Below are 12,937 nucleotides of genomic sequence, written 5' to 3'. Positions count from 1 at the left end.
AATTCACTTATTACTTGCCTTACTAGCCTCTTTGAGGGCTATATTTTACAAAATACATGTCTTAAGAAAAATAATAATTACACATATTATTTGAAATAATACAGATATTAATTAATATAGATAATACAGAGTGCATAGAAACCTGACCAGTATTTCTTAGGAATGAAATGTGATATGTCAATACAAAATTAAAAGTTAATATAAGAATAAGGATATGTAAACTGAGCAAATCCCATCTTTAATTCTATTAAGTTGTAAGGGAATAAGTGGCAGCTGTTTATTAGCCCTGTGTTTTTCATCAAGAGGCAATGTTCCACTTAAATGTTTGTCAGTGCTAAATTTAGCACCTTGAGAGATGATATATTTTCTCTTAAACTCAGTTTAATACTATGAAATCTTTAACCTTTCAAAAAATAAGCATAACAGCAATAGTAATAGCACAAGCATGCAGTAGTTGTTTTACTCTTTTCAATATCCAGCAGTATGTAAGCTATGTACAAAGGAAGATGCCTTTCCCTATTTGACTTTGAGTACAATGTCTTTTGACCTGACTTCAGAAAAGCATCCACTGACCCAGAGCAGTTGCTGCTTTTTTGCTGCTGAGCAGCAAGTGTTAATTCATGTAGAAATCTGTGAAATATGAAGCAGAAGCAGTCCAGTTCATGTTCAGTCCTAGTGGATATGTCAGCTTGATAGGTCATGCCTTGTATTTTGTGGGAGTCTTGAAGGGAAATATGTTTATTTTTAGGTTACTTGAAAACATTTAATAATTTGCTATACTGTGCTTCCCTGCTGTCCAAGAAGGAATAGATAGCAGTCTGTGAACAACACTGGATACACAGGGTAAACAGAAAACTGAACAAGGAACAGTGGAAGTAATTGATCTTTTCCCCTCACCTCTCAGGGCCACAATCTCTCTCTCTCTCTCTCTCTCTCTCTCTTTTTTTTTTATTTATTTATTTTTTTCCCCCAAAAAATGTTTCTTTCAGATATTTTTTTAGTTGTTCTTCTTCCTTGTATGTGTTTTCTTGCTGGATACATTTTAGAAGGTGTATAGAGAAAAAAGAAGTTGATAGCAAGTAGTTTAAAATATTTTGTTGTGTTTTGGAAGGCTTTTCTTAATATGAGAAGGGGAATACTTTGGGTGCTACTTCCATCAGTAAGAACGAAGGCTCGTCAGTTTGTCATTGCAGTGCTGTTAAGTTAACCATATGGTTGTGATTAACTGGGATAGTCAATCTAGGACATAGACTGTCCTGATACTCCAAAGAAAGGCCTTCTGGCTGCTCTCTTCTTCCAGATTTTCCTCTGGGATCCTGGCAAATTGGGAGGGAATGGGCCTGCCATTATTTTCTTTCCCAGTCTACTGTTTGGATGATGAACATAGTCAAATTCTTCTCTCATTTGCACTGACACAAATGAACAGCTCTGGTGGTGGCAGGCAAGTGGTACTGGGTATGCAGACATAAATCAGTTTGTGAGTAAGCCGTTGGCAAGGGTGGTGCTGTTGAGGGACATAAAAGAAGCAGACAAGAACCTGCTGGTAAATATTGTGGCTTTGGTTTCAGATCAGCACTGTCCCACTGCAAGCATTGACTAATGCCAGCTCAGGCTTTAGCTGGGCATGTCCTCTTTTGCCAGAAACGACAGTGTGGTGTCTGGCAGCTTCCTCTCCTGTTGAGACCGTTTGGAAACCGACTGATCCAGCTCTCTCATGGGGTGAGATTTACCCATTGGTAGAAGGCCAAGACATATGTGCAGTTTACCTCATAGTAAATGACTTTGAAAGAAGATTTTTTGCAGAATTTCAGTGGAGAATAAGTTTTGCAGCAGTTTTTAATTTTAAAAAGATCCATGCATTAAGCACACGTGAGAACTGTGTGGGGAACACATGAGTGTCCACCTCTGGTTTTGGTTTGTAGGGCCCTGAATGGTTTTGACACCACATTCATAGATTTCAAAATGCAGAAAGGCTTAGGCTGATCACCTAGTGCGCATAGTGCATACCAGAAATGCAGAGTCTGCACAGCAGGATTATATATGCCTCATAACTTCCTATCAAGTTAACATTTATTTTTCAGAAAGTTTTACTCTGTTTTGATGTAGAGCCCCTGTAACAGGCTAATTAAAAAGCTGTTCTATCATCTTGATATACTACCACTATTGCTATTCATTGGAAATGTTTAATCTGGAATAGCTTTAATTCCAGTGGGGAAGAGAAGAACCAGTTGGATATTATTTTTGGAACGTGATTTCTAAGATAGCTTGCTGAAATCCAGATTTTGTAAGTGCTCTGACACACTGTAAATTCTTTGTTTGCATCTTGTATGTTATTTGAAGAAGCTGACTGGGATTTGGAGCAATTTGCTTAATATGCCTGACGGAGAGAAAATCTTTAATGTTGCTTCCTGGTGAGTCTTCATTAAGGCAGAAGCTGTGGTTTGTAGTGTAGCTCAACTCGGAATAGGATGCCTAGAACATACGAGTCGGCCCTTTCGACTTTTATGGATGATAGTAAATAACTAATGTACAGCTCTTTATTTGCTGCTGCACATGGATCAGTTGGCGCATCTAATTTGTTGTTGTAGCTCTTTTTATTAGATTTTTGCTAAGTGGTTGGAGCCTTCAATCGTTCTTTTTTAGCTTGGAAGAAGTCCTTTGTTTCCTCCTCCCCCAGTAACTGCCAGCATGCTCTCTTTTTCTCACTGCCAAGGGACATATTGCCAGCAGAGAGAAGTGGAAGCTATAACAGAAGGAGATGAAGACAATGAAGGCTGCTGCTGTTGTAAACCTGGACACTTGCCTCACTTGTTATCATGTAATGCAGCCTTTAACCTCCGATGGCTGACATGGGAAATAACACGAACCCAGTACATCCTGGAAGGATATAGCATCATTGATAACAACGCTGCAACAATGCTGCAAGTGTTTGATCTGCGGAGAATACTTATCAGATACTATATAAAGGTAAACTCTTTGGTAAAGTGGAATTTACTCCTAGGCACATTTGTCAGAAAGAAAGAATGCTGAAAGAAAGAACACTGTTTTAATAGTGTTTCAAATAATTGGCTTTATGTCCATTCATTTGCACTATAATCTGTCAGACTGACTTGAAATTAGAAAGGGATAATTAGCTTATATCTCCATTTGCTATATTTGATTCTGACCAGTCATACCTCCAGTTACTACAGAAAATCACAGATTTGCTTAGGCAGATATCAAGAAGGTGAGTTAACGTCCTGTATCTGTGAAGTCATAAGAAGCATTCTTATAAAGCAAAGCTTCACTAACAGTTTGTTGTTTCCTTCCTGACTTGGCTTTTCTACTGTTTTGTCCGGCAAACAAAAAGATCAACAAGCATAAAGATCTGAGAGCTTCTCTCTGAAGAGCTGTTTCTCAAATGTGCCTTCTTAATAGTTCAACCCCTCTTCTTACACGCTGTTTTAGATATATACCATGACACATTTGAGGTTATTTTATTCCATTGATTAAACAGCAATTCATTTTCATCGCTTCTGTAGCTGCAGTGTTATTGAGGTCACAGTGACCACACAGATGCTCTTTTGTCAAAACAATCGAACCTTACAATATAGCGAGACATCTTCATCCTCTGCTTAAACCCATTCCAGTCCAGCAAATGGAGGAATTGCTGTTCTTTATTGTCTTATGCTGTAGCAGCAAAACCCAAATGCCAGTTTATGCCGTTGCTACTATCATTAAGCCAATCAGCAAAACTCCGACCATCTTGAGGGATGCAATTCCTTCCTACTTGTATCTACGCGATCGTCAAACCCTGTCAGCCTTACGGAGAGAACCATTATAAAGAAATAAATTGCCTTTTATGCAAATGAACAAATACAGTAAAAACAAGATCATTGCCTCACAAAGGTGTTTTGATCATTCAATCAGTTACTTTTGTAAAATGGAAATTGGGTTTTCTTAAATAATTTTACATGCAGTGAGGCCTCATAACCAGCCTGGATTGCTTAATTTATTAGAAATAAAACTGTATGTGATCATGCTTCTTTCAATCTTAAAAGTGGGCATTGTGGGTATAAATTAAATGTTTTTTAAAAAGCATAATATACAAGGGAAAAGACCTTGTTTAAGCTGAAATGAGTATGTTCCCATAATCACTTTACTTTAAAATGAAACTTGAACACAAGTTGGTGCAATTTTATATATGATTCAACTTCTGATGGCAAATGAGACTGAAGACAAACTCAGCCTAAGCTGAGGGAAGAGAGAGTGCATTCAGGAGATTCCTTCTTTAAAATGACACTCCCAAAAGGAAAATAAATGGATTTTTTTTTCCTCATTCTCTTCAAGTTATGGATTTCTTCCCTGAACAGGAGCTTTGATAAGATTTGGTGAAGTTCTTAGTGCAGCCTAGGAAGGTGAGAAGATTACATTACATATCAGATGAGCTATCATCCTGTTAACTTGGTACTGCTAGAACTTATCTCCAGATAAGCAATATCAGAAACAGAGGTGAGGACTCACTCCTTCACCAGCTCATTCCTATTAGAGAACCTCGAGCTGCCAAGACCCTGGGCAATTTCACTGTGAAGATTTTTAAGCCCTGACATTTTCCTTTTAATGGAACGGGAAGGTACTGTAGAAAGAACTCTAGTTAATGCAGTATTCAGGTCACATAAATCACAAACTCCACAAACACTTAGACTTTAAGTTTCAACAGCAACTGCACTTCTATTATACTGAATGTTTGGAGTGCTTCTAGTTTATTCTTTGTAGCTTACCATATTGTATATATTTACCGTATCCCTTCTGAATTGCCATATAGCTGAGAATACACTTGTGCACAAAACATATTCAGGAAGAGCTGGTAAAACCAAAATGTAATGAGGTAGCAGGAGCTTGAGCTATTCCTGCGTCTGATTACAAGTCTGATTTTTGTTCCCTGCTGAATCTGCTTCTGTGTAAACACAGGTGAGAATAATACAAAAAGCCAACTGGATTTTGAAGATCAACTAAGAGAATGTATACTTTGTTTCAGTTCTCCTATGCGTTGTGAATAATTATCATATTTGTCTTTTAAACAATGAGTTGCACTGAACCTCTTGTGCTTGATGTATTTATTTCATTTGCAGTTTCATTGACAGCCTGGAAAGGTCTTTATTTCTTCTTATAAAAGGATTTTTATTCTCCTCGAATAAAGTGGGTCAACTCCTGTAGTCCTTCTGCATATATTTTGAAATCATTTCCTGCCCAACTACTGTGAGATTTTTCCCTAGTGCCTCCTCCATCTCTTCTCAATATATTCTTATTTAAACATCTTTTAGTATTCAAGAAGTCTGCCTTTGCTGAATGCTGTGTTTTCAGTTCTTATTGTTTCTGTCTGAATCTCTTAAAAAGAGTGTATTGTCCTCTACAGGCCAAAAAACTAAGGGTCCCATCCCCAGTCTGTATCTGTCTGTCTTGTCTTTTTCCTGTGGAGCTTAATTTTCCTCTTGCTCCTGTATTTTAGTATAATTTAAAGGATAAACTTTAGATGGCATCTGGGATTTTTAAAAGGGCTGATAGTGATACTGTCTTTTTTAATCAATCAGATTTTCATTTTATACATTTATTTCCTTAATAGTATTTCCACTGCGTGGGTAAAATAGAACCACATCATCTTCAGTCATGTTCACCAGCCCATCATTTACTTTGGAATACAGTTCTAAATTAATATCCTTTAATAAGACATCATAATTATGAAACATTATAATGGGACTTTCCACCTGCTGCCATTTTCCTTTGCAATGCTAAAATATCTCCTTAAGTTTTGTTCTCTTTTGAAAATACACTTTAAATTTAGTGCTGATAGCTGTTATGATTATTATTTTTATTTTATTTATTTATTAATTTATTTATTTACCAATTGGATAGAAGAGCTTGAGCTCAGACACCCAGACATAGATATAAGTCTTGCTGTTTTCTAATGTTTCTGTATTTGGTAGAAGTGCTCCTGCTGAGTGTTCATCCTCATTTCGTGCTTTGAAAATAGTCAGTTACATCAGTTACCAGCTTCCTAGCCTTAAATATAATAGATATGGATACTCTATTCTTCTTTACTGGCCTCATCGATGAATAACATCAAAAATAGTGATGCAGAGAAAACAGCAATTAAAACAGAGTGTTTCAGAGTTGTCTTGTACACACTGGTCGCTTCTCCCCTTTATAGTTAAGTCATGATGAAAATGACTTTGTTAAAGATTTGGGAAAACTTTATCACCGGAAAGCAGGAAGACTTCATAGAAAAAATTATCCTTTTTTGACTGTTGATTGTTACTTTTTCAAAACATGCCTGAACTTTTATCAGCATGACCTTTGGGGTTGATGCTAGAACTCCACTTATGTTCTCCATTTAACACCTCTAAGTGCTGGAACACTGTGTTCTTGTCCTTGCCTACTGGTTTGTATTTTCCTACAAGGCAGCAATGTTTTTAAAAATACGACTTTCTTCTTTATTTGCTGTCTGATATTAAGCCATTAGTTATTTCTGTCATTCTAACTGAACAATCCTATGAACCAATGATGCCAAGCAGCAAAAATTAGGAAAAATACGTACTATTATGGGTAGTTAGAAGAGAACATGTCAAATAAGACAATATTATGTAAAATATTTCTGTTTTAAGCAGAGTACAGTGGCTAACACATGCACATTTTGTCAACAGAGTATAATATACTTTACAGCAAGTTCTCCCAAAATCCTTCACTGGATAAAAGATGAATCCATCCAAAAGATACTGCAGCCTTATGCAAAATGGCATTATATTGAACGTGACCTCGCAATGTTTAATATTAACATAGATGAAGATTATGTTCCATGTCTCCAAGGAATAACAAGAGCTAGTTTCTGCAGTGTTTATCTGGACTGGATTCAATACTGTGCTGCAAAAAGGGTGGAGGTAAGCTTTTGTTTTCTTATTAGTAGTGTTTTAATTCCTGAGAGAGAAGTTAAATGGTGCATAGTTACACTTCTAGTTGCTCTGAATTAATATAGGAAATTTATTTTATTTAAGCTGTGAAATGTAACACAATGGGAAAGTGTGTGTTTTGTAGATGGAAAAAAAATTAGAGACTATTGTTGCACAAAAAAAAAATTAATAAGTTTTAATAAGGATTACTCTTTGGATACAGAGCCAATCCCTTATTGTGCCTGCCCTCCAGCACCATTAAGTTCATCATCTCTAGAAAGCACAGATATAACAAGTGTTCAGAGAAGTGTTGCTGGAGCAGGTTGTCTTTGGGGAATGTCACCAGAGCAATTGTTCCTTTAGCGTTTGCCAACATTTGGGTACATCTGCCAAACATTCACCGACGTTTGTGTACTTTTCCAAACACTTGCCAATGTTTGGGTATAGTCTTCAACTGCGAGCGATTTATTTAACAAACTATTTGTTAGCATAGGTCACCTCTGAAAGCTCATAATTCCAATGTGGACTACGCCACAAAACTCCGTGAGATTACCTTGCAGCTCCAGAAGGCCAAGGGCAAGTTTACAGCTGCACATTTTTAGTGGTTTGAAATACTAAGATTACTGATGGTCAGAGAGGATTTAATGGAAATGCACTCCTATATTTCCACAGGATACTCTGAGTAGCACAGGGGGAGAACGCAGCTGCAAACAAGCACATTCCTTTGTTTTAAATCTCCAATTATTGTGGACAACTGAAAGAAAAAATGAGTGTATCTTTCCTGGCCGCTATATGCTGTTGTTTGTGTCTTTTTCATTCTGGATCACTGACTAAACACACTATTTGCTGCCACTGGCCTTATTTGAAGTAACAGCACTGAATCTTAATGTCGCTTTTCCGTTCCAGTTCTTTCTAATGTCTATAAAACTGAATACCCCTCCACCAGTTCCTCTGCATATCACTACCTTGATTTTGTTTTCACTGAATTATCTCCTGAACCTTCATCACCATCTCCTCCTGCTGGGAATGTTTCATCTCTGTTTTCACTCTTCTCCCGCCTCAGCTCCCAAGTTCTGACACACAAAGAATTCCACATTGCAAGGAAAATTACTGTTAAATGACACTTTTTCACTTGTTATATGGCTGAGACTTTCAAATAGAATAATAGATTTAGGGATGCCCAAAAGACTTGAAACTCATCAGAATTAGACTTGAAAGGACAAACAGTGCATGCACTAGTGCATGTATGTGTACACAGACATATTTATATATATATATTTGCATCATTTTCTTTTACCTCTATTTTTGTAATTCATTAAAAATGTAGATATTAAGTTCATGTAGGAGATGAGATGTAAAAAAGCTTCACAGCACATGTAGTCCTGAAAATCAGTATATTTTATAGAAGCAGCTAAAATATGCGTTATAATTGGCTTTAGTTTTAGAATCAAAGAGATCACCCATTGCACAGACAGAAATAATAATCTGCATGCTCCTAAAGGTTCACATTCATGGGGAGTTGTTTCAGTCCTTCCTCCTCCTTGACAGCAAGTTTTTTTTTTGCAAAAAAAAATCAGTAAAAAATGGCTCTCCTGAGCTAGTAAGTGTAAATAAAATGTTTTAACTGTTTAAAAGGTGAGATCAGTGTCATCAGAGGTATCTAACTTAAGGAAATACTGTTATTCACTAAAATTCAGTTCCCCCAAAGTTTTCTGAATAGACTGTTCTTCTGAAATCTGTCTAGGGGTTCATATACACCCTGGGTCCTATGCAGAGGGGTTTGGCTGCCTCCCATTGCACTGTCTCTCGGCAGTCAGGTTTCTCCTCTGTTTTAGATAGTCGTATGTGGAAAACAAAAAGAGACAACTAAGACCTCCCTCCCTTCAGACCTCACCAGCTCAGACTGAAATGTTCTATTTCTAGCCAGTGGGCAAAATAAGCTTGTGTTTTACAGAAAGTCTATTATTGCAGTGATCTTCTTGTTCTGTTTAATTGCAAAGAATGTTTACCTAGGTAGGTCCAACTAAACAAAAATTTTACAGATGTTACTATTTACATCTATTATAGATGTAAATTGTATTTTAATAATTATTAATTGTAAAATCAATTGTAAATTTAATTATTAATTGTAAAATGTAGTTATATATATTGTATACATCTATTTTAGTATTTTAATGCTTTTAAAGATTGTATTTGCATCCAGAATAACATGCTGTCCTTGAAACTTTGTAGCACCTGGACAGTGATGAAGATTCTCCTCTAGTAACACTTTCCTTTGCTTTGTGTATCCTGGGTCGAAGAGCTTTGGGAACTGCAGCTCACAATATGACCATCAGGTAATTCTAGGAATCCTCTTCCTCATCTTAAAAGATGTTTGTTGTCTTTCACTTACTATGGAGTTGCAGCAGATCATTAGACCAAGGTGAAGGCTGTTTCCTCCAATAAATAATTTGTTCTCTGCCATTCCTGGTCATCTTCTAATCTGCATAATGATTTGCACAGTAATTTCCATCATTACTAATACCAGACTTTATTTCATATGGCAAAGCAGACTCCTGCACTGGAAAAAAATGTGTGCATGTGTTTATTGCTTGTATTCAATTGAGTCTGGGCTGGGTACTGAAATGCTGATGTCCTCTAGAATGAAAAGAAAATGCTAAGTACGCTGATAGCCAGTTAGCTAAATAATAAATCCGTAAGTGGCCTGTATTGCTCAGGGCTGTGTTCTGTGTTCGTTGTGACCCAGGAAGGGAGAACCTTGCAGCTCTTGAGACTGTAGCTTTGTCTGTTCTCTATCTTACTCATTTGTTCAATATGCTGCTTCCTAGAAAATCTAGTTAGTTAAAATATGATTGATCAAGTTTATTTCTGTACATGCTCTTCGTCTTCCATTTTCATTAGGAGTTCTGATTTGTTTGGGTTTTTTAAAGCATCCTTTAAGCTTTTCTAAGTGTTCAGCCTGAGCAATTAGAACTATTTTATAGATAAGGCATTTTATAAATAAAATCTTTACTTAAACAAAGTCTAACTTCTAACCTAATTTTAGATTTGTTTTGGAGGTATTTGAACTCCCTGTGTTCACAAGAGTTTAATAACAAAAGAAAAATGTATTAAATATGTCATCTCTAAATGGTATTGCTGTTTTGGTACAAAACTATAAGTAAAGCTAGTTAGCTGGCCTGCTATCAACGTGCTCCTTAGAGAATTTGTCTTACGATTAACAAAGGCAGCATGAATGATTTTGAATGCATTTTGTATTATAAGATATATCAGTCCTTTAAATACTCATTGTAGTTTTGTTATCTCTTATTTGAGATTTGAGGTTTGTAATGTCAGGTTTGTATGAGGTTTGTATGTCATTTGTATGTCATCTGTAGAAATGAGGTTTGTATGTCATCTTCTTTGCATCAATGACTCAATGTTCATGGCCCACACAGTTATTTCTCAGCAAACTACTTCTCTCTTCTTTCTTCAGTGTTTTTCTCCATCTCTCCTCTATTATTTTTTTGCATATTCCCATTCTGTATTAGTTTTATTCTGCGTTGAGTTTCTTCTCCTTTAATTTCTGTGCACTCAACTTAGTGTCACATTCAGTAAATGATCAATATTTTTAAAATCGCCCTATTTTTTGATGAACCAAATTTTAGAGTTTAGGGACATAATAGAAAAGTTGGTGTGCATTTATCATTTTTTCAGAGAAAAGATTAAAGTGATTTTGATCTGTGCCTGCAGCAGATAAGTGACAATGATATTAGAAGCACAGCTAAAAATATCACAAAAGCTTTCTAAAACTGTCATCATGCTGCATGTACTTTCCACAGGATCATAAAATCTTCCTTGTGATGCTTTGGCGCTAGTACAGGTACAATAACAATGTCACCTATTTTTGTTGGCTAACATGGTTAGTAGCTAATGCAAAGAGATAATATTATCAGAGACTTTCCAAAGCTTAACACGGAAAGTATGACTTGTTAAGGATAATTATTTGCAAAGTCCTCTGTAAAGATTTTAATAAAGATTGCAGGAGTCGGTCTTCTTTTACACCTAGAAAATTACGGGTGATTCAGATGAGTTTTTCTTTTGATGAGTGGATGCTCCGTACTTAAAATACTTCTACTGAGGAGAAAAGGTCTGTAGAGGGGAAAATATGAGGTAGTCATATACATCACACAGCTCTATTCCTGTTTTTCTGAGTCTATTATATATAATCCTATATCCTTAATTAAGTTCTGGCATTCTTTTTATTAAGAAGGTGCTCTAGGGCAGTATTGAATCATAGTATTCTGGAAATGTACGTTACGGCATAAAAGGAATTGAATGGCAGCTTCTGTCAGTACCCTTTTCAGGGCTACCTCACAAAAGCTTTCTGTAGAAAAGTTTCACTGTGAAAACCTGTGCAACTTATCCACCTAATTGTTACTTGTAATAATTTCAACTCTTGGGAAGTTTTAAAAACAGAAAAATAAAATAAAATAAAATAAAGGAACCTGAGTAGCACAATTCAAGTTATGGACTGGCCCAGCTACAAAATATGTTCAGTGAAATATGTTTATCTTTTGTATTAAAGGATTTATATGATGTTGAGCATAGAAATAACCTGAAAACACAACATCAAAATAAAAAGTATCTGGTTATTATGTTGTCCCTGACAAAAACAACTTAGCTCCTTAGTTAATAATTGATACTAAGTGTGAACATTTGCCTCCTGACATCAAGCCCGTTATCAAAACCCTCTCAAATTCATTCACTTCAGCACAAATGGCAGTTCTTGCCACACTGCTTGTTACTGCTTCGTACGGATCGCTGTAAGTTATTTAAACAGAAAGAAACAGTACGTGAGCGAGCCTCGGACAGGACAGCAGTAGCGCAGCCTGCAAAGGGGAAGGAGGCTTTGTCCAACACCTGAATCAATGCTGGGGCCAGAAGGGGATGTTCACGAGGATTGACTTCAGGTGCTGAAGGCCTCCCTTCCATCTGTCCATATTTGGTGGAGAGAAAGTAGCTTCTGCAGAGAGTAATTTAGAGCACTGTTGCTGGTCCTCACCCCCACCTCTCAGCTGGTTGCAGATCTGTGTTCAGTCAAACTGGGAGAGCAGTACTGCAGGTCCTCAGAAGCTGGAGGAATCTGCTAAATCATTACCTAAGCGCTGCTTTGCAGTCTTTTCCGATGAAGAGGTGTCATGGTGTTTGGGGGACCTTTCTGGGCTTCCTGGTTGTTGAGCCTCCTCACACCTATTTCTAGAAAGCATTTCAGATATGTCCAATGTGAGCAAAGTAGCCAAGAATCTCTGCTATCTGGTACATGCTTTGTTCTCTGGAGTAACTGTGCAGGTAGTAGGAAACTTCCTCTGGACTAAGTCTAGTCCTCACTGTGTCTTGAGGAGTGACAGTCATCCAACTGCTTCACAAAAATAATGCAAAAGTATCATTGCATTGAGTTGTGCACTACAGAATCGAGATTGAAGTTTACATTGTGTATGTAAACTATCAATTTGCAGTCATTTACACATGATTTTGTCTAATCTATTAATCAGTAAATGTCACTGTGTAAACCAAGATTTTAAATGCTCTTATATAAAGTATGTAAATAATTATTCAGTGTACCTGTTCATGTAAATGTCAGTAAAAATGCAACATTAACACTAGATTACACAATAAATGCATTCATTATGAAGGCAGAACATTGCTATGCAAATCACGTGCGCTTTTAAACTGTCATTAGGAAGCATCCTGTACAAAATGCAATTTGAAGAATGACATGACATTACCATTCACTTATTCAAATGTGAGTGATATGTTTCACTATGCATTTGTAAAAAAAAATGGTTAATAATCCTATTCAGCAACAAGATCTGCTAATAATTAATATTTCAAATATGGAAAAATATAAAAATACAGCATCTCCAAGTGGCATGCACTGGAGCACAGGAGAGGTTCTGAAAGCCAAGCCGAGTTGTTCTTGAAGCCAAGATGTAGAAACAAACAGTGACATCTTCTGTATTGGAGAAAACAAG

The 12,937-nt window shown here is 36.5% G+C and overlaps 1 protein-coding gene across 1 annotated transcript in view; it reads left to right on the top strand.

Annotated features, from left to right (window-relative positions):
* PCNX2 (pecanex 2) overlaps window positions 1-12,937 on the top strand; it is a 161,362-nt gene that overhangs the window by 133,517 nt on the left and 14,908 nt on the right. Inside the window, exons 26-28 of the mRNA XM_062572269.1 lie at window positions 2,714-2,967; window positions 6,681-6,914; window positions 9,156-9,259. Of these exons, the coding sequence (XP_062428253.1) occupies window positions 2,714-2,967; window positions 6,681-6,914; window positions 9,156-9,259 (592 nt within the window). The remainder of the gene's footprint in view (window positions 1-2,713; window positions 2,968-6,680; window positions 6,915-9,155; window positions 9,260-12,937) is intronic.

This window comes from Rhea pennata, chromosome 3, assembly GCF_028389875.1.
Source record: "Rhea pennata isolate bPtePen1 chromosome 3, bPtePen1.pri, whole genome shotgun sequence".
Lineage (NCBI taxonomy): Eukaryota > Metazoa > Chordata > Aves > Rheiformes > Rheidae > Rhea > Rhea pennata.
Note: the sequence above shows the minus strand (reverse complement) of the source record. Positions and strands in the feature narration are given on the sequence as shown.